Raw genomic sequence first — 22139 nt, forward strand, 5'->3', positions numbered from 1 at the left:
TCAAAGCATTGTGTGCACAATTTATTTATTTATTTTTGTATTGGTTTATTTATCCTCCTTTTTTCTATCTACTATGACATACACTCTCCCTTTCAAGCTGCAAAGGTGTAGATTTGATGGACTAATACAAGGAATTAGTAACTGGATTAAAGCAATGTTTGCCACAGTAACAGTGTCTTCCACTAAGTATAGACTAAAAATAAAACAAGCAAGTAAAACAGTAATCTGTCCACATGACTCTTTGCCTGAATTCACACCGTAAGCAAGGCTAAAATATTATTGGCTAATGTCCAATATATGATTGAATACAGTCATAGAAATATCCAGTATAAATATAAATTAATGAACAGTTTGCCCAAATTTTTTTCTGAAACTTGATAGTCTAACATGCAATAAGAAACTAGGTATTTCAGATTGTGTATCTAGTTTGTGATAAATATAGCAAAATTACAGTTGTTTCTCACTCTAATTGGAATTATAAAGGCATAATTTAGTCAAATTATTTAGTCAAATTTACCTTCGAGACCGACTTCTGCCACCAATAGCCTCCCACCGGCCAGTTCGCTCCCACAGAGAGGGTCTCCTCAGGGTGCCATCAGCCAAGTTATGTCGGCTGGCGACACCCAGGGGGAGGGCCTTCTCTGTGGGAGCCCCAGCCCTGTGGAATGAACTACCCCTGGAAATACGTAAGATCTCCGACCTCCGGGTGTTTCACTGTGCACTGAAGACCCTGTTGTTCCACCAGGCTGGGCTATCAACATAATAATTTTAAATTGGGGTATTTTAAATTTGTGGGATTTTAAATTGAGCCAAATTTATTTAATTATTTTAAATTTTTAATCGATATTTTGTCTTGTGTTTTTAAATAGGCTGTACACCACCCTGAGTCCTTCGGGAGAAGGGCGGTATAGAAATAAATTATTATTATTATTATTATTATTATTATTATTATTATTATTATTATTATTATTATTATTATTATTATTATTATTATTATTATTATTATTATTAAATATATCTCAGGAGTAGATGCCACTATTTTTAATCCCTCTTATACCCAATTAATTTTGGGCAGGGTTTATATACATTCAACTAGATCTTTAAGCATCTTTATTCACAATGTTGTTTCCCAGATTTAAAAAGGTCTGTTCTTGAATAAATATATACACAATGAGAGCCTGTTTTGATCAGGTTCCAATTAAGGTTTTGGAAGTAGGGCCAATATTTTTTCTATTTCATTAGATGGCTTCTCTCATCCTGTGTTTTGTATCTAGACTTAGGGAAATAACAATTCCCCATTTGGTTCGCTTGAGGGGAAAATTCTCAAATGCATCCCAAATAGATACTGTATTTTTTGGAGTATAAGACACACCTTAGTTTTTGGGGAGGAAAATACGAAAAAAAATATCTGCCTACCAGGTATTCATCTGGCTAGTCCTTAGCCTGGTCAGCTTCAGCACATTAGTTAGGTCACTGGTTTTGAGGTTGGGGCTGGTTGGGGCTAAAAAACAGTTTCTAAAGCACAGCTGATCATCAGAGGGAGCAGCAATTAGAAAAGCAGGCAAAGCATGGAAGATCGGGTTGGGGCTGAAAAACAGCTTCAAAAACACAGCTGATCGTCGTAAGGAGCTCCAGTGACTAAAAAGCTCCAGGCGACGGGTGACGCATGGAAGGGGTAAGAGAAGGCAGCAGCTCTTCCAGGTAGCCATTTTGGGCACTGCGCATTGCATTTTCAGCCTCCAAATGCATCGCGTTTTCGGGCGCCAATTGGTGGGGATGTACTTTGGTGATCCCTGCAGCCTTGAAGGGGTCTCAAACAGAGTGTTTGGAGGCTGAAAATGTGATTCACAGAGTCCAGAAACACAAGCCATTGTCAGTGGCAATCTCTGCAGCCAGGAAGAGGACACACGGAAGCCGAAGGGTGGGGGCTGGCAGGTGGGCGGGGTTACATTCAGAGTATAAGACACACCCAAATTTTCAGGCTCTTTTAGGAGGGAAAAAAGTGTGTCTTATACTCCAAAAAATACAGTATTTTTATTGTAGTAGCAGCTCCCCATGCAGAATGGCCAATAATCTGTCGATAACTCACATCTGGCTTGAGTTTAGCTCATGGGACCTGACTTAATAAACTGAAAAAAATATACTACTGAAGGCTGGATCAGCCATGGTGCCATCAAATCTGGTACGTCTTTGAAAGCTAATAGTTCAGTTCTTATCACTGTCAAAATAGGAATGGAATGGAAAGGAAAGGCGCTATGAAATGGTAAAAATGAAAGATGCATACATGAGACAATGTGATTCCTCCATACTACCTTGTGATACTAACAGCCAGTTCTAGAGAACAGCCTAGTGTTTCTTCACTAGTTATGGTGGAGCTTCTAGTCTCACAGCACCTGGACACCATAAAATAGTTGGAGAGAACTCCAAGCTGCCACAATTCATCCTTAGACCTTCTCTCTCATTGTTCAGATCTACATATTAGAGAAGAAAATGAATTCAGATTGCATCATCTGAAAATATGAACCAGACTAAATCTTTGTTTTAGTTTTGACAATTTTAAGATGAATATAAATTATCAAAGAGATCAAGTAGTTGACATCTTTTCAAATTACAATCCAAATTGTTCCTGATATTTATTTTATTTTAGATATTTATTGGATCCAAACATCCTGGAGCTGAAGGTGTTATGCATGTCCCTCCTTTCTCCTGCTTTCCCCCATAAGAACAACCCTGTGAGGTAAGTTGGCTGAGAGAAAATGACTCTTGTCCAGTTACTCAGGGAGCTTCTAATAGCTGAGGATGGACTAAGACTGGGTTTTCGTAGTGCTCTTCTAGCACCCAAATCAATATACCACACTGCATTCTTCCAGGGCAATTCCCAACATTTCAGAAATGTGTTCTGATTAGAGCTGTAAATAAATGCAGAATTGCAGTAGAGTTGAAGCATTTTAAAAAGCATTTTGAGTCATTCTTTAGATATCTGGAGTGTTTATAAAAAGAAAATGTCATAAAGTGAATGGAATGCTTTTAAAAGTCCATTATGATCAAATGACAGTTTGTGGAAAAAGCTAATTGATAGGATGCCCAGGCCCCTTGTTGGCTTCAGGGAGGAGGAAAATGACATTTATGATACAATATTGAAGTCACTTCAATGTCAAGAGAGAAATAAAGTGGATGCAAAGTGTGAAGGAGAATCTTTTGACCGTTCAGCTATGTAATCATAATCAAGAGACCAACTGCAGAGCCAATGGAGTGGGTTTTTTTTTTTAAAAAAAAGAAAATATACAAGATGATTGCTTTGATGAGCAAGAGGAATTTCAGAAATAAAACAGTTCTGGGAGAGAAAAATTAATCTCTCAGCTACATATGCTTAAGAGCTTACATTGTTATTCTTAAAGGAAGCATAAGAGTAAGCAACCTAATAACCATGGATACTAATGTACTGGAAAACTATTAATAAAGAAAGACATTATGACATTTTAAAAGTTAATGCATTTATTGTTGCATAACCTGCCATGGATCACCATATATTTCATCAGATGCTTCAGAAGTATATCATGGTTATGCAATGATAAATATGTTCATTTTAAAGTACGATAAGACTCTACTTCATTTTCTGATGGAGACTAATGCAATTAGAAGAGAGGGAAATGGTGATAGGATGCTGTTTATTGTAGCATGAAGCATTGTGGACCTTCTTTCTCCAAGCCTTCTTACTCTTTTAGACTGGATGCAATTTTAATTGATATCAGGCCAGGCTGATAGGGTCTAACATTAACTGGAAACGGGCAATATCTGAAAAGCTTTACTCATCTAACATTAACTGGAAACGGGCAATATCTGAAAAGCTTTACTCATCTTTTATAATCTTTCCTGCCCCATCTAACTTTTCACATGAAACCAACTTTATCTCACATTCCTCAGATTGGTTCCCTTACCTTGTGAGGTAAACACCATGTGAGGTAAAGTATCTGAGTTGAAGAACAACCTTCTGTGAAGAAGAATCTTCCCCAAAGTGCCCAAAACTCCTTCACTCTTCACTTTTTAGCTGCTCCTGAAAGGAGCCTGGAACTTTGGAATAGCTAGAAATGAAATAGTGTGAATAATAAAAATAAAAAGGAACAACAAACACTTACGATCCAAGTACTTCCATGAAAATGAATGTTTTTCTGATGTTGGCAGTTGGTTTCTTCCAAGAAGTGCTGTCATCCTCTTGTTTGCAACCCATCTTCTCCAGAGTTAAAGCTGAAATTTCTGAAAGGATATAATAATGGTTGAAGAACCATTATTCTAAAACAGTTATTAATGACAACACATTAGTAAATTCTCACATTTTTCGGTGTCAGATTTCTGGCATCTTTAGCAGATTTTAACACAACCTGCAGTCCAGCAGAAAAGAATTTGCCTCTGTAATTGTTTACAGCGGTAAATGTACTACTGATTGTAACAGTCAGTGATAATTGTTTACCACTGGTTACCTTTTAATTTCTACAATTTGATCTTCTGGTTACTATCCATGCTCTGGAATTCTTCTGAGTAGAGATAAAACAATTCTGATACTGTCATCATCTATCCTATTTTTCTCTGAGGGCCTGAACTATTCTCTTGTGTTAATGGGTAGCATTTTCTAACACTTGTAAGACCCAGCTGTAAGCCCCAGGAGGGTTTTCAGCACTATGAAGCTTTAAATTGTCAAAAGACTTGTCATCTAAGCTTCTAACTCTTACTGAGAGTCAGAAATGTTCCTCTGAGTATTCTGTATTTTGGAATATGAAAATTTAGATCTGGTGATTCAGAGGTTTTAGAAAATACAATGTTGATTTGAAAATTTCAAAGTAGGATTATTTTAGGGTGATGATAAAGTAATTGCTGCTATTATTCTAGATGGCTGGTTCTTGTTATTCATTGTGACAAAACGTATAGGACTATCATCATAAAATACATTACACTAATGTATTTAGCACCAGCATTAATGTACTTAGTAAAGCTAGTTTGGAAATCACATAGAAAAATCTAAATTCCATTCCTTTTAATCACAATAAAGTGTGCTATAATAATTAGGCTGCTATTTTTATTAGGATTGACCTACATTTTATACCAAATGTAAAACTCAGGGATATTAGATGCTAACACACTCATTAGGTAGTAATGATTGTAGTTTACAGTTGCTTCTAAAGATTGTGTAATCTTATTGCTCATCAAAGTTAATAGTCTACCGTTAGAATTCAGAGCTAACACACACTGAAACAGATTATATAATTGCAAATTGAATAGAATGTACAGACCAGATTCGTTGTGAAAAAAGAATGGGCAAAGTCAGACAATAACAACACAAAACAAACCTTTCTTCAAACAGTAATTAAATTAAAGCATTTCACATATACACACTCAAATAGGAGGCTTAGAGCAAAACTACATGATAATTAAAACATATTTTGTGCTACCTATTTCTTTTCTTTTCCTGGTTGTAATGCATGATGGTGATGGGAGAGGAGGAGAGTAAAGCTCTTTTTTGAATCAGAACTATTGGTATGAGAAAAAAGCTTGATCTTTTCCCCAAAGTAAGTTTACAAGAAAGTTCTTCTTCATATGAAATTATTTTTAAAATAAATCTTTATTTTTTTTAAAAAAAAAACATATAAAAATACATCTGCATGTGTCTTTCTCTAAACAAAAATCCTAAGTGGATAAGATGGTGGAATAGCCTTTTGTTCTTTTGTATATGGCGCCTCCAGTCCAAAATGAGGACTGGATTCATCATCTATTTCCACTAGATCAAATGAAAATGCAGATAAAGCTACACAGATTCTTATTTTTATAGCCGCTTAACTGATCAGTTTATAAATCCTAATGCTGGAGTAATCTGAAAGAAAGATAAACCCAAGTGTTACTTTGATACAAATTGAATGGCAGTTATATCATGTAAATACATGTAAATATATACATGTACATTTTAATCTGTTTTTAAATTATTGGGGTGTTTTAATTTGTCTGGGCCAAAATGATTTAATTTGATTTTATCTGGTTTTTTAAATTTTTTGTATCTATGTTATTTTATTGTTTGGCTGTTCACCGCCCTGAGTCCTTCGGGAGTAGGGCGGTATACAAATCAAATAAGAAAAGAAAAAAGAAAAAAAGAAATATTCATAGCATTAAACATTTGTCTTTGGGGGAGTGCTTGGAAGAATGAGATAATCGGGAATTTTCAATGCTTAGGTTTGGATGTTACTATGCATCTTAAACAGCAATGAAACATTAAGAATTTTGATTGATAATAGTGTTATTTTTTTCTATCCAAGTTCTTTTTAATTAATTCAATTTGTATGCCACCCCTCTCCGAAGACTCAGGATGGCTCAGGGCAGAAGACTCGGAGTGCTTTTTAAAAATGGAAAAAGAATCTCATAGGTCAGTGATGGCTAACCTTTTTGCCATCTCGTGCCAGGAGCAAGGGGGGATTGCACACACGTGTGCCCATACCCATAATTCTATGCATCCCACCCCCACGCAAACAGGGCAAACGGGCCATTTCCGGCCTCCGGAGGGCCTCTGGGGTGGGGGGAAGGCCTTTTTCACCATCCCCAGACTCCTACAAAGGCTCTGGAGCTTGGGGTGAGAGAAAAACAGGCCTTCCCCACCACCCCCTAAGGCCTTCCGGAGACAGAAAACAGCCTTTTTCTTTATTTCTGGTGTGCTCAAAACACCCGAAAATCAGCTGGCTGGTGCACACATGCGCGCCGGAGCTGAGCTCGCGTGCCCACCGATATGGCTACACATGCCACCTGTGGCATGCGTGCCTTAGGTTCACCATCATGGTCATAGGTTGTTACCAGGTACTTGTTTTTGCATCATACTTTCAATATAAAACCAGTGCTGCCTTCATTAAATATCAATAGCATAGTATTTAAATGTGAATAGTTAAAGGTGAAACTGCTTGATGCATCCTTTGACAGGAAATGTCCAAAGAAGCCTGTTACCAACCAGCAGGCAAAATTTATGCTGCTTCACTGATCAGCAGACTGGCAGGTAATTTGTGGGGATGAGTGCCTGATTTTTCTGCATTTATTAGGAGCTTACTTCCAAACTGTAAAGCATAAGATTGCAACGTTAAGGACCTTCAAGGAATTGACACATTATCTGTAGAAGGAAAGGCTACACGATGCTGTACTGTTTGTGTATGCTTGGAGACTGGCATTTTGTGGAAATCAATATTAAATAAATTAATAAATAGACTAGTAGAAATATGGATAGAAAGGAACAAGGCTGCACTCTATTAGTTGCTACCCTTGCCTTAGTATAAATGTGTTGAGGAAGTTTACAAAGTTGTTCTTCTTTGATCTGAGAATTAAATAGAAATTAAATGAAAACAACAGATGCTGCATGTTTTCTCAAGCCTAGGCATATCAAGATGTTGACTAATTTTAATCCTTTTCTTCTGCAAAACACTCCAGAGAAATATTATATTGTCCCACCACCATTAGCTATAGATTTTCTAGGGAGCTCTTACTTCCAGACTGAATTCAGATTCTTCACAGTAACTCCATTTATCACCATGGCTACATTTGGCTTCCACAGGTAGAAGCCCTTTATGAGACAAAATGCAAACATATCAGGAGTTTTTTTCAGCTATACTTAACAATAATTTGTGCAATTAAAGAGCATTCTGACAGCACTTCTAAATGGAAGCCCTGGAAATGTCCTGTTGTGAGCAAACACACTGAATTGGAAGATGGAGCTGGGTGCAAAGCCCAACATTGCTCAAAGGCTGAAACACCATCACTCTACCTACACCTTCTCCTTTTTCAGGAATAGCAAAATCCTGTAGATACATGACACCATTTGCCAATGGCCAAATGGAGTCTTTTGTTAAAAAGAGGAACATTTTGAAGAGGGAATCACTACTGCACAGGAAAAAAAAGAGGAAGAAAAAAAATATTTTTGTGACAAGTAGTTAAGGCTTTCATTTCCCATTGAAGTAGTATTTGCCACCTATAATGACTAGGGTTACACAATTTTCGAGTGCCCCAGAATCAGACATCAAAGATTAATTCAAGCATCGTAAAAGAAAAATGGATTCGGATGCTAAAGAATGACATTTTCAGTCTACAAACCCTTTCAAAGCCAATATGTTTGAAACTGTGTTGATCCCTAGTCAACTATTAGATTCCAAATCTTGATAAGAATTGCCTTTCTTTATATATTTCTCTGGATCGACACATTTAGCAGAATGCAAAAAAGGAAGTGGTTTATTGACAATATTTGAAAGTACCAAGTTTGTTTATGGAGATTCTCAGTCATCCAGGTCCTGGTTGTCCCAAAGGTGCTTTTCAGGAGGCAACTGGACTTTCTTGTTTTTCTTTGAAGATATTTTATTTCTAATCCAAGAAGCTTTTACAGGTCTGACTGGATGATGGGAAATGGAAGAGCTGAAGAAGCTTCTTGGATGAGAAGCAAAACATCTTCAAAAGAAAAAACAAGAAAGCCTAGTTGTGTCCTGAAAAAGCACCTTTGGGACAACCAGGACCTGGATGACTGAGAATCTACACAGACTTTTAGCTATGCACTTTGGGATGAACACACTTTGGAAGGTGTGGGAGTATGAACGGATTTCCAGAAAAATTGCAGACTACAGGAACCAGTTGCTCTTCAGTTTGAGATGCAGACAACACAGATTCATCCCCAACAGCCTGCACCTGTCTTCATCAGGGCAAAAAACATCCTGCAGCCAATAAGGCTCCACACCCATTCACACTACTCAGGTGACCCTGACGACACAAATAAATTTCCAAGAATGCAAATAACCAGCTGTCTGCAAGGAATATAAATCCTTCATTCCCCACCATCCAGTCAGAGCTGAAGAAGCTTCTTGGATGAGAGCAAACCATCTTCAAAGAAAAAACAAGAAAGTCCAGTTGCCTTATGGGCAAGCAAACAAGCATGTTTGTTTGTTTGTTTGTTTGTTTCCCTAGCAGAACAGATTTCTTCAACCTGGTCTCCTGTACCTGGACTGTAATTACTATCATTCCCAATAAGCATGGCTATAATCTGGGAAAGGTAACTATAATGTCAGTTTAATTAGCAGATTGGAGAAAGCTGCATAAGAGTATAATAATGCTCTCATAATTCATTGTGACTCAACTTTTGGAGGCTAGGAAAACATTTGGAATTCTGGGATCATGTAACTGGCACACTCTCAAAATGACTGCCAAGAAAGATAACTCATGAATAAACAACTATAATAGGCATGGTTTGTAAAAAAAGAAAATCTACCAAAAGGCACACTAACATGCCAATATGATTTTGTGAGGCCTAGGACATTGCTGCAAATAAATACGATATGCCAGAAGCTGCTACTGTGCCACATATGCACATATGCCCACAGGCAGAGCTTTGGTCATACCAATTTGGTTCCCATTTTAACATTTCCTCCCTACCTTGCAGCCAAGATCTGTGGCTATCATTGTGGCTATGGCGTTTGCCTTGAAGGTCAGTTCAAGTTGTATTATTGACCGTAGCAGTAATTACTTCATTAGTTCCATCCCAGGATGTTCTCTTATAAATCCAGGATAAACTGGTTTATAGGGCTCTGTAGGCAAAAAAGATCTTTAAATGGCATTAGAACCAGTGTGCAATTCCTTAGGACAGTTATTTCTTTTCCCAGGATCACTGCAGATGACACTGGGAAAAGATGCAGCTGATTGAAGAAATTGAAGGCAGGTACTGAGGTGGGTAAAATCTGTTAGGCTTGATTATCCTCCTTATCTAGTGGTGGGATTCAAATAATTTAACAACTGGTTCTCTGCCCTAATGATTTCTTCCAACAACCAGTTCACCAAACTACTCAGAAAATTTAACAACCGGTTCTCCCGAAGTGGTGTGAACTAGCTGAATCCCACCATGTCCTTATCTTGAAGAGAAGTCAGGTGGTTGGTAGAGAGTAGGAAAAAAGGAAATGGAAGTTAGGAATCAAATGGGAGTCACACATTTTATGGCAGTAGAGCTTTCTGCCAGTACAAGGGTGGATGGATAGTATTATGATTTGGTGGTACAGAAAGGCCTCTTCTTGATGAGATTCATGTGGGAATAGAACATAGTGAGAATGAAAGAAAATGCTTCACTAAAACAGAATGAGCATTCCAATTTACTTTGCATACTAATAATATTTTGGTTTAAACTGACGGTTTAAAATAATTATTCTAGATCAGGGGTGTCAAACTTGATTTCATTGAGGGCTGCATCAGGGTTGTGTTTGACCTCGGGGGGCCGGGATGGGCATGGACAGGATGGCCGTGGCCAACTCAATGTCACTCGTGTCAGGGGTGACTATGGTGGCCTGAGCACTCTGCCAGCGAAAATGGACTCTCAAGCTCTGTTTTCACCTGTGATGGCCCCTGCAACCTTCTGCCTGCGAAAACAGAGCTTGGGTGGGCTGTACACGGCCCTCGTGAACTCCATTTTCTCTGGCAAGAGGCACTGTGGGCTGGTCCTTCACTGTTTCCAGGGTGACCAGGCAGGCCAGATCTAAGCACCCCGCAGGCCGAATCTGGGCCCTGGGCCTTGAGTTTGACACCCCTGTTCTAGAACAAATAGAAATACTACCATTTCATTAATGCAGCTTGTCTCACATTATCTTCTTCTATTAGAGATAGCCCTGATTTCAGAAGCACTTCCCTTTCCTGATTTATTTGGAACCATTAATCTTAAAGACATTGGATTCAATGGGAAGTTGTGCCAAACTGTGGCTTCTTGGCCTGTTTACTTACTCCCATTTAAAAAGAAGAGTTAAGTGAGAATCAGGAGACATGTCAGCTATAATAGCAACACACAGGCGCCAACCAGCTCTTACTTTTGAAAAACAAATGGCTCTTAGTCTTTTTTGATGATGGCAGGAGAAAGAAATGTGGGATGTTGTAGATCTTCCAGTAGTCTGTTTACTAATATCTGTTCATTAAAGTGTTCATCAACACTAAGAACATTTTCTGAGAGTGGTATACTTAAACTAGTACTGCTATGAGTAAAGCCTGACATCTTAATCTAAATACATATTTATGCCATTTATTTTATAATAAGATAACTTATTTCATAGTCAGCTATTGGTGGGTGTTCATTTTAGAAAATCTAGGATAATTTGATGTGGTGGCTTAATTCTCATGATAATTGTAACATTATGTTCATGAATAACCCATTTTAGAAAAAAGATGCCAACCCAGTTAAAGTTGGCAACTTCTAGAAGGTAGCTATTTCACAACTGTTTATTTCATTAGTTTATTTTAGAAATAGATTTGTAATAATAAGTTCTGTCCGCAATATACAGAACAAGCATTGGTAAAAACAAATTGTCCCCAGTCTAGGTACTATAACTTGAATGCAGAAACCCAGATGTCCATTAGGTGGCAGGAAAGGGAAACAGAACAAGCTTAGATCTTAGTGGGCTTTTTTGTGGTCCAGTTACGGTAGCCTTAGACTAGTCAGCAATGTGGCCTGTTAATCACCAGGGTGTTAAATAAGCTCTAAGCTCTAACAGTTACTTTGATTAAGCTTCCGAAATGAACAGCAAAAAAGATGAGCAACCAAGAAACCAATGTGATCATCAGGCATGAAATAAGGAAGCTGTGAATGAAGCAGATTGTGCGGAAGTATAATTACTGGTCTAGTTAGCAGTATGCCATCTGACATTGATATCTTGATGATTCCTAAACATGTGGAATTAACATGTGAGAGAATATATAAGAAGGCATTTGGGAGAAAGCAGAGTTTCCATTTTGTCTTCTTTTTTCCTGTCACCCATTTTGCAAATATGCATGATGTTCGTTTACATTGTTGAATGTATTACGTTTTTTGAGTAAAATCAGACATTTTTAAGCATGTAATATAATATATTGAACCCATCCACATTTTTTTATTTCACTGTTGTTTGGTTGGCACTAAAAGAAACTATAGCTAAGGATATCACATAAAGAGGTGGCCCAACCAGGAAAGAAACTGAGGGAATATATAGAACCAGGGAATAAATTATGCTATTTATTTCATAGTCTGCATGTAATATAAGTTCATTAAATTATAGAGAGAAAAGGTTTAAGAAAAACACAGAAAGAGACATGACTTGCAAAATATTCCTGCCAAGTCCTATGTGTCAGTCTAAGAATAGACAATTAATTGTATACTTTCATAGCCCTAATAAATTAAATACCCATGAAGTGGTACAAAGAGTCTACCAAACTTTATTCTAAAACAAGTCATCTTTAGAGCCTTATATAGAGGTAAAAATCTCTCAATACGTTAATGCGTCTATAGAAATTCTCAGTCAGCCATGTCATGGTTGTCCCAAAGATGCTTTTCAAAAGGCAACTGGACTTACTTTGTTTTTTCCTTGAAGAAGTTTCACTTCTCATCCAAGAAGCTTCTTCAGTTCTGAAGAACTGAAGAAGCTTCTTGGATGTGAAGAGAAACATTTTCAAGTAAAAAACAAAGGAAGTCCAGTTACCGTTTGAAAAAACACCTTTGGGACAATCCATTAATGTATTTTACTACTTATTAAGACTACATAGGAATTCAAACTGTTCCCTCTGGGTCTCAATCTGGATGCAGATATTTTGCATAAAGAGATGACAGAAGCTTAACTTCCTACTTCTACCTCTCCCAGCCAAAGTAGTATAATATGACTTGCTTAACTCGGTTTGATACAGAGACAAATGTGTCATGCAATACAATCTAATAATATGGATAAATATTTTACTGATAAAAATTGTTCAGCATTCATATCCTATAGCACAAACTGTGAAGCATATGCTGCTGAAAAGATATATTAATAAAACTACAGAAACACAGGAATTAACTCAGTCAAAGTTGAAATGGGAAGAAAAGCAAAATAAAGCTTTTGTGATTTCTCCTCCCCCTTTTGTGCCTCTTAATATATTACCCAAAAGAGATAGAGGTTAAGCAAATCATTTGTATTTGCTTAACCTCCACTAAAATAATAATAATTCATCTAAAATTCAATGCATCATTAACACAGCTCTTTGTTCCATCATCCTAATTACTAAGAAAACTGCAGTCTCCAATATATATTTCCAACTGATTACATGCTAAAAAGAAAACTTAATCCATATAGTAAACAAGAAGAGACCATGGTAAAGGAATGCATTTTGCTAGAGGTCATTGAAAAAGGAACTCAAAATTACTTCTGATATTAATTTTCAAATTGTTACAAGCATTTGCAAAGATTTATTAGCCCTGTGATTCACCTCGTTCCACAGTTTATTCAACCGTAAGCAAAAGGACAGAGTAAAGTATTATGCTGGGATACAAAATCAGCAAAGCACTCTGTAAATGATGAAAACAGCAAACACGCGCTGAAACAGACTGAACAGAATGCACATCATAGTTTTGACAAAACAGACACGGAACATAAATGGTTGTCAAGGAAATAGGATCGACTTACCCCCAGACCAAAACGAAGGAACTTCTGTTCTCTGACTTGCCTGTTCAGCTCCTACAGGTCTACAGGGATTAATGCTAACAATAAACCAAGATTAAAGGGGAGGGAAGCAGGAGGCTCCTTTCATGAGATCACAGCTAAGCAAGCTCTTACAGGGTGATGACTTAGCAGTAGCATGCATTTCTTGGTGGGTGTTTCTGTAACAATAATAAAAGTGGCATTTTACACTTGTCCTTAACACACTCCAAGCCCTTTTATATGTGGGTCTACTATTGAAGAATAGTCAATAGTGCTTTGGAATAGTCAAAACAGCATTTGATACATATCCCCTTTCCTTGCTTGCTAGGATTATAGTAAAGCCTCCCCCCACCCAAATTATGGCACACATTTTGGCCAATGCAAATTTCTGGAGGCTGAAAGGCAACCCATGGTGCTGAAATCAATTCCAATCTAAAAACAAAAGGATCAAGGAACCAAACACAGAAGCTGTTTTCATTGCATAACTTTCACGGAAACTAGATAGCCAAACATACACATATAAACATAATACATAATATTCTATCCTGTCAAATCCATGCGATTCAAGCTACTAGATACCACCAATGATGAGAAAAGATGGAAAAAATCAGCAATATGGCTATTGTACAATGGTATATTATCTTAGATCCAGTGTGGAGATTATATTCATTTTTGAAATGCACAACTTTAATTTCAGAAGAAAGGAAGGTTTATCATTGACAAATGGTTACATGATAGTAAATGAAATGTACATTTAAAAAATTCAGAGGTAATATTATTTCACACAATCAAATCCTAATCAAAATTTGGGATTATAGCCAGACCTAGTCTAATTTTATAAATCATGCCAAATGCTAATCTAAATTATGAGTTTTAATGTCTGGATACCTACATCATGCTAAGCTAGAACCAAACAGCAACATTATAATTTAATATAATATATGAATCATAGATACATTTAAGTGGTCGTAGTTTCAAGACTTGACTCTGGCAAAAAGGATTGGATTCTTCCTACATGCCGTTCATCCAGTGGTGGGTTGCTACCAGTTCTCCCCGGTTTTTGCGAACTGGTAGTGGAAATTTTGAGTAGTTTGGAGAACCGGTAAATACCACCTCTGTCTGGCCCCACCCCTGATCTATTTGCTGCCTCCCGAGTCCCAGGGAAAAAAATCAGGGCTCACTTGACAAAGAAAAGAAAAAAAAACACAAGACACTTTAGCTTTAAATTGAGAAGCCAAGAAGCCTCCCAACTGATCAGCTAGAACCGATCTGCTCCTTGTAAACCGCTCAGTGGTAGATTGGCAATTGAGGCCAAACTGCCTAAAAGCGGTTTCTGATGCTCTCTGTGGTGGCAGAATGGCAAAAAACTGTTTAAACTCTTGCCGTGGAGCTTCAAAGGGATGCCCTACAGCTGATCAGTGGTAAAAGGCAGTATGGTGGTAGACCAGTGCGCTCCAAAAACAAATAGGTAGATCGGAATGCTCCAAAAACAAATGGGTAGACCGGAATGCTCCAAAAACAAATGGGTAGACCGGTACGGTTCTGCAAGCAGTTAAAAGCCTGGTAGACCAGTACCTCTGCGAAATCCTAAAGAATTGTTTGTCACATGACCATCAAACCATGCCCACAAAATAAGCCATACCCACAGAATCGGTAGTACAAAATTTTAGAACCCACCCCTGCGTTCATCACTGATTTACTGGATGATGACAAATGATAAACCTTTGGAAACTCTACTTCCATTCATTTGGAAACCTAGAGCAATGAACAGAAGTTTGGAACAAGAGGCAGGAAGAAACTAGGCAAAGAGGAATTAACATAATATTAGCCTATGAACTAAAGAATCCTGAGGGCAAGAGAACTTCAGTTCCATTGAAATAAGTCAAACTTCAATTAATCATAACTCAAGTTGCACTAACTTCAGCGAGTCATTTGTAAGCATGACTAAATCCAGATTCATCAATGCACTTAGCTTTACATTATACTTTACATTATTATTCATTGGTCAACTCTGTAGGGAGGAGGGTATTTTTCTTCAACAGAAATCAGTATACACATTTTAGAGCAGATGTTCTCTGTTTGTACAGTCATACATCATATTAATGATAAGAGAAGAACTTTACAACAAATATAACCTTTTTAAAACAACTTCACTGGCTGTCATTTAAATGTAATTGAGGGCAAAGGGATAATATTAACCACTCTTCCTACTATAACATTCCTATATCTGAGAGCTAACGTTAAGAAATATGATATTTATTATTTAAATTATCATTATTTTTTTCCTAATGCGTGATCAAACATTGCCCTCTAGGGGTGAGTGCTGGGCAGATTTCAAAGCTCAATATTTCACAATTTTAGCCATATTTTTCGATTAAAAAATGTAATTTAATTTTTCTAGCTTTCTTCTAACTTGTGTCTTATATAAAGAGTATTAAGAAAATATATTTCTCAAACTGAATTAATATTAGCTCTGAGTTTGCGTGGATGTCATGGATTTTAATCAGAAAAAGTACAGGAGAAAGACATTACGCCTTTATTCCTCACCATTACTCAGTAAAACCAGTAGCCCTTCTGATTTCTCTAAACTAATAATATCAGAAGACCCTGTAATTTTAATCTATATATAAAGGGGGGGGGTATTGCCATTAAAATGCCTGTCATTGCTATGTGTTGGACATGCACTTTAATAGGACAGTCTCGATTGTTACAGAAGCCATGATAAATAAGATTAAAGTGGTACTAGGTTAGGGGTAAATGATAATGAAACAGATTGCAGACTGCTGGATTCAAATGTCTACCAAATATAAAAAAAATATTTTGGGAAATCTTGTTGTTCAAGACTTAGTTTAAAAACTCTCCTCACTTTTAACTTCTCCCCAAAGTTACTACATTAAGGTTACCACTTTTTAAAAAAATCAATTTTGTTTTGATTTACTTCCCTAAGCTCTTTTAAAGCAGTTTATTTAAGAAAGGTCAAACCAAGCCAAGAGTTTCAATATTTCATTAATCCCTGGGTTGTTCCTTTAATTCCAAATTCCAACAAACCTGGAACTTGTTTTTCAGGAAGAGGATCAGTGAAAATGAAAAGGAAAAGAAAGAACAAGCCTGAGATATTAATTATGGTACATTAATTACTGTAAAGCTTCTTCATTTTTCCACAAATATTCAGCACAACATGTAGAAATTGGGGGCACAGACTGGGACCTGGCAATGAAAATAAACATATTGTAATACTGTGGCTATCATTGTCACCAACTGTCCCCTCCCTGCAATTTTCATTGGAAGGAAAAAAAATTCCCTGCTTCACAGAAGACCTATTTTTACAATGCAATTTGTAAGACTACATGGCCGATCCCCAAACTGGATCACAGCACGGGGTAATAGATTAAATCCACACTAGCCCCAGGAGAGTCTTTATATCTCTTTCCTGTTGTCAGTTGTTTTTGAAGAGAAAAATAAAAGCCTTTAGCATTCAAGGACTAATGATATGCTTAATGCCACCTCACATTAGGATGGCCTTGAAAATGTTGCAATTTAATAGTGATAGTTCTCCAGGGACTTGCCATAGGAGGGAATCATTTCAATCAGTCAGCTGAAGTTACTCACCAGCTCAGATCTCAGAAAACCCACTATCAATGAGAACAATATTTTCTTTTCTTTTTTATTTATTCATGTGCTTTATGGAGAGTGTTGGAATAAAGAGATTTATGGAGTAGAAGCTTCGGTTTGTTTGGACTGTGATATACTTGTATTTGAAATTTAAAAGTATTTCCATAATGTTTAAGTCCGATAAAAGGTGTAAAGCTAATTTAGAGTCAGTCATATTTCCATCTATCCCTGCCAAGTAGATTTGGTATATTTTTTTCTCTTAAAAAGACTCACCCCCTTCAATTCAGTTGCCTGTTAATAGAAATGGCATTTTAAACTAAAATGTGTTTAGAGGAGTAAAAAGAACCTTAGACTCTAGACTAATGATGATGGAGCACAGAGAGAAAGTCTATGGAAATTCTCAGTCATCCAGGTCATGGTTGCCCCAAAGGTACTTTTTCTAAAAGCCAATTGGTTTTTTTCCCTTTGAAAAATTTTGCTTCTCATCCAAGAAGATTCTTCAGTTCTAATTGACTGGAGGCAACAGAAGCAGTGGTGAAATGTAAAATTTGTTACTACCGGTTCTGTGGGTGTGGCTTGGTGGGGGGGGGTAATGTGACTGAGTGGGTGTGGCCAACTTTTTTAAAAAACTTTTAAAACCATTTTTTCTATAACCTTTTCAGCTGAAGAGGCTGTAAAAAAAAAGTTTTTAAAAGCATTTTTTCGGCCTAAGAGGTTGTAGAAAAAATGCTTTTAAAAAAATAGCCTCTGATGATTGTGCGGCTCAGCTGGGCATGAGCTGCACAGGCAGGGATTTTCTCAGAACCACCCGCTGCCATCGCTACTGGATCGGATGATCCAGTCCAAACCGAGAGGATTTCACCCCTGAACAGAAGGATTTATATTCTTTGCAGTCATCTGGTTCTTGGTACTCTGAGGGTTAGTTGTTAGCTTTCTGAGAGTTATTGAAGCCACTCAGGGGTTTATCTGTATCCTTGGAGTTACCAGAATCAGAGCACAAATGGTTTTGAAATCTTCTTGGTACTGCTGAAAATTGTAAAGAGGAGACAGGTGGCGTTTTTAACCCCCCCCCCATTGAAGGAGGGCTGTTCAATTTTAACACAGATGACCTCTTTGACTCCTCATTCAAACCAGTGATCCTCTCTGTCCAGAATGTGAACTTTGCTGCCTTCAAAAAAGTGACCCTTGTTTTTGAAATGCAGATGGACTGCTGAATCCTATCCTGATGAGTTTGAGAGAAAGCACAAATTATTTTTGATGTAAGGCTATAAACTGTAAGGTAGATACTATCTCTGATTGTAATAATAGACTTCCTAATACATCTATGTGAATGAAATACTGGATTAGATAAACTACTAATCTGAGCTAGCAGAGCACTTAGTTTTTACTGTCTTACATCTCTGAATTTAAAACAAAAGTCTTAGGAGAATTTTAGATTGGGATACGCAATATTTGTGGTTGAAAGATGCACGTCAGCCTCTTGTCCTGCTGCAAAGCTACAAGAGGCCACTGTGTAATGGAGTTACATCATTGGAAAGCATGGGGACATTTATTTTAATTTTCTCCTCCCCATTTTTTAAAAAATGTTTTAAGGAACAAAGGAAAAAAGTCTAAATGTTTCCCATTCCATCTCCAAATCTCATCTCCAAACACTGGAAAACGATCCAAAATGTAAATGCTGATTTATACTAAATGAATGTTTCTGGAACAGATAATTGAATATCAGCACTGAGAACATGGCAAATTCAGCTGTCCTAATTATTTGTTATGAAAGTTACACTTTTTTAAAATGATATAACAGCCCTCTTGTTCCACAAAGCAGAGGAAAATAGAGGTGGGCCCTAGGTGAACTGGATTACCCATCCAGTGATTAGGCTTATTTATGTTGCTTCTTCTACTAGCCAAAGAAAAGAGAAAAACGGATATGAGAAAAGTCATAATGACATTCATCCACTCACTCAACCCACATAATGCCAGTGTGCTTTCAGCTGCCAGAGCTGCATTATGAAAGAGCAGGAAACCAGAAGCTGTGCCAAGCATAAACAGGATGGCATGCCAGAAAATGAAATGCAGGAAGGAGCAGAAGCCAAAATAATTGTCAAGTTGGAGTTAGAGCCTAGGACCAAAGCAAGTCAAGATCAAAGAGCTGGTGCAATAAAGTAAGTCATTATACTGAACCAAACTCAAAGTCACAGGTTGCATGAAGGCCTCAACCTTTTTTTTTTTTTTTTTAATTTATATGCCGCCCTTCTCCGGAGTCTCAGGGCAGCTTACAATGCGTTAAGCAATAGCCTTCATACTTTTGTATATTTATACAAAGTCAGCTTATTGCCCCCACAAACTGGGTCCTAATTTAACCTACCTTAGAAAGGATGGAAGGCTGAGTCAACCTTGAGCCTGGTAAGATTCAAACCTGCAGTAATTGCAGGCAGCTGTGTTAATAACAGGGTGCTTTAGACCACTGTACTACCAAGGCCCTAGAACCTTAGGCTCATAGACGCGTACTCAGAAAAGCAATGGTTGAAAGTAAGGCAGCAGCTTGTTGAATTTTGTCAGATCCTATGCACCACCCCTTAGGCTCTGAGAAAGGCATGACTACAATACTGACCTGGCCAGGTCATATTTGTAGCCCTACCTTGAGGTTTTGTCACATCTCAGGCTGGAACTGGTCAATTTGGAGGTATGGGGGTGGGAGTAGACAACCTCATTTATTTATTAATTATTAATTAATTTATTAATTCAATTTGTATGCCGCCCCTCTCCAAAGACTCAGGGCGGCTCAATTTGTTTGCTATGTCCTCCCTTTGTACTCCCCTTTAGTTGATGCCCTCCACTTTCCCAGCTAGAGAGAGAGGGACATTAAGGAAGGTAAGGTGAAGACTGTATTGCTCATGTCTTCTTCCCTGCAACTATTAGAGCATGGGAAATGGGAGAAGGATAGAGGCAAAAAGCAGCACTGGTACAGCCTCTCTCTGCAAATCCTGATGAACTTGGCCAAGAGGGGGAGAGCAAGTCTCCTCATCTGAAGTGGAACTAGCAGCAAGAAGAAGGTATTCCAGCTGCCCTCTGCTCCTTGGAGCTGAGGAGAGGATGCTATTGCTCCAGGACACAGCAATTTCTTGTCCATCTCCAGGGGTGTGCCCAGGGGTGGGCTTCAAAAATTTTAGCAAGGGGTTCTTTGCCCAGTTGCTGGGTGGGTGTGGCCATGGTGGGCATGGCCTAGTCAGCCTCCTGCACCATGGTGGGGGGACAGTGGTGGGATTCAGCCAGTTCGCACCACTTTGGGAGAACTGGTTGTTAACTTTCTGAGCAGTTTGGCAAACTGGTTATTGGAAGAAATCATTAGGGCAGAGAACCAGTTGTTAAATTACTTGAATCCCATCACTGGCAGATGGGTATTTTTGCTTTCCCCGGGCTCCGGAAGCTTTTTCCGAGCCTCCAGGAGGGTGAAAATAGTTTCCCTAGGCTCCGGAGGCCTCTGGAGGCTGGAAATGGTAGACCAATTTTTGTCCTCCCTGAGCCTCTGCATGCGCCCTGCACTTACTTGCATCCAAAATGGGGACTCCTGGGTGGGGCCAACCAGGAGTGGAATTTGGGGGTTCTCTGAACTTCACAGAATCATAGCTAGAGGTTCTCCCAAACCCTTAGAACCCTCAGCAGCCCACCCCGGGGTGTGCCTGATGGGTTCCCCTAACATAGAGAAACTGATCTCTCCTCTTCTTGGGACTAATTTATCACTTCATTTATCCCTAAGGTCTGGTTTCTATTTCTGATTGGTAATTTCCATCCATTCAGACAGGATCAAATCTTAAATTTGTTTCAAACCATACCTTTTGTCCTGAGTTATATCTGGAAAACACGTAATAGCACACTGTAATTTAACTATTTTTAATGTTTTTTTTCCATTAAAAGAAATCTGAAATTATGTAACACTTGCAGAAATTATACCCTCTTATGACAGAATAACACCCAATAAAACATGGTATTTTTTAAGCATAGTTGCCTCTTCTGAGAAGATAAATCCTGCCAGGGTTCAAATGATTAGATTTAATTATTTGCTTATAAGATTTAGAGACTGCTGGTTCACAGAGAGACTTGGGTGATGTTTAGTTTAGTTTTAGTTTTATTGAATTTGTATACCGCCCTATTCCCGAAGGACTCAGGGCGGTGAACAGCCATAAAATAAAACAATATAAATACAAAATTTAAAATAGAATAAAATGAATTAAATAATTTGGCTGAACAAATTTAAAACCCCAATACTTTAAAACCAAATTTAAAATTTCCATTTAAAAAGGGGAAATACTTAGGTCAGGCCAGCTGATGAAACAAGAAAGTCTTGAGCGCACGACGGAAGGTACGCAGATCCGGGATCCTCCGTATCTCTGGGGGGTGCTCGTTCCAGATAGTAGGTGCCCCCACAGAGAAGGCTCTCCCCCTGGGGGCTGCCAGTTGACATTGTTTGGCCAACGGCACCCGGAGGAGTCCCTCTCTATGGGAGTGTACTGGTCGGTGGGAGGCTATTGGTGGTAGCAGGTGGTCCCGTAAATAGCCAGGTCCTAAGCCATGGAGTGCTCTAAAGGTGATAACCAAAACCTTGAAGCGCACTCAGAAGACCACCGGGAGCCAGTGCAGCTCACGCAGGAGAGGTGTTACATGGGAGCGCCACGTCGTTCCCATCACCACCTGCGCGGCCGCACTCTGCGCCAGTTGGAGCCTCCGAGTGCTCCTCAAGGGGAGCCCCATGTAGAGAGTGTTACAATAGTCCAGATGGGAGGTGACGAGGGCGTGAGTGACCGTGCATAAGGAGTCCCGATCTAGAAAGGGACTCAACTGGCGGATCAGGCGAACCTGATGAAAAATCCTCCCGGCCACGGCTGTCAAGTGCTCTTGTAAAGACAGCTGTGAGTCCAGGAGGACACCCAAGTTGCAAGCCCTTTCCGTGGGGGCCAATGATTCGCCCCCAATGTGTCAGGTTCATGAGTTTTGTAGGAATTCGACAACAATGAAACCAAAATGTGGTGCTTTATCAGATGTGGCCAATACAAAATGCTGAAAAAAATTCACAATAAT

The 22139-nt window shown here is 38.4% G+C and overlaps 1 protein-coding gene across 2 annotated transcripts in view; it reads right to left on the bottom strand.

Annotated features, from left to right (window-relative positions):
* The window catches only part of CAMK1G (calcium/calmodulin dependent protein kinase IG), a 40259-nt gene extending 26616 nt beyond the window's left edge, over positions 1–13643 (bottom strand). Inside the window, exons 1-2 of one of the 2 annotated variants that reach the window (XM_034414333.3) lie at positions 13440–13643; positions 4137–4254 (exon numbers count right to left, since the gene is read on the bottom strand). In XM_034414333.3, the coding sequence (XP_034270224.2) occupies positions 4137–4228 (92 nt within the window). In that variant the 5' untranslated portion in view covers positions 4229–4254; positions 13440–13643. The remainder of the gene's footprint in view (positions 1–4136; positions 4255–13439) is intronic. The other variant, XM_034414334.3, reaches the window with a different exon arrangement.
* Between the last annotated feature and the right edge of the window lie 8496 nt (positions 13644–22139).

The sequence above is a fragment of the Pantherophis guttatus genome, chromosome 3 (assembly GCF_059756535.1).
Source record: "Pantherophis guttatus breed Tessera chromosome 3, ASM5975653v1, whole genome shotgun sequence".
Classification (NCBI taxonomy): Eukaryota; Metazoa; Chordata; class Lepidosauria; order Squamata; family Colubridae; genus Pantherophis; species Pantherophis guttatus.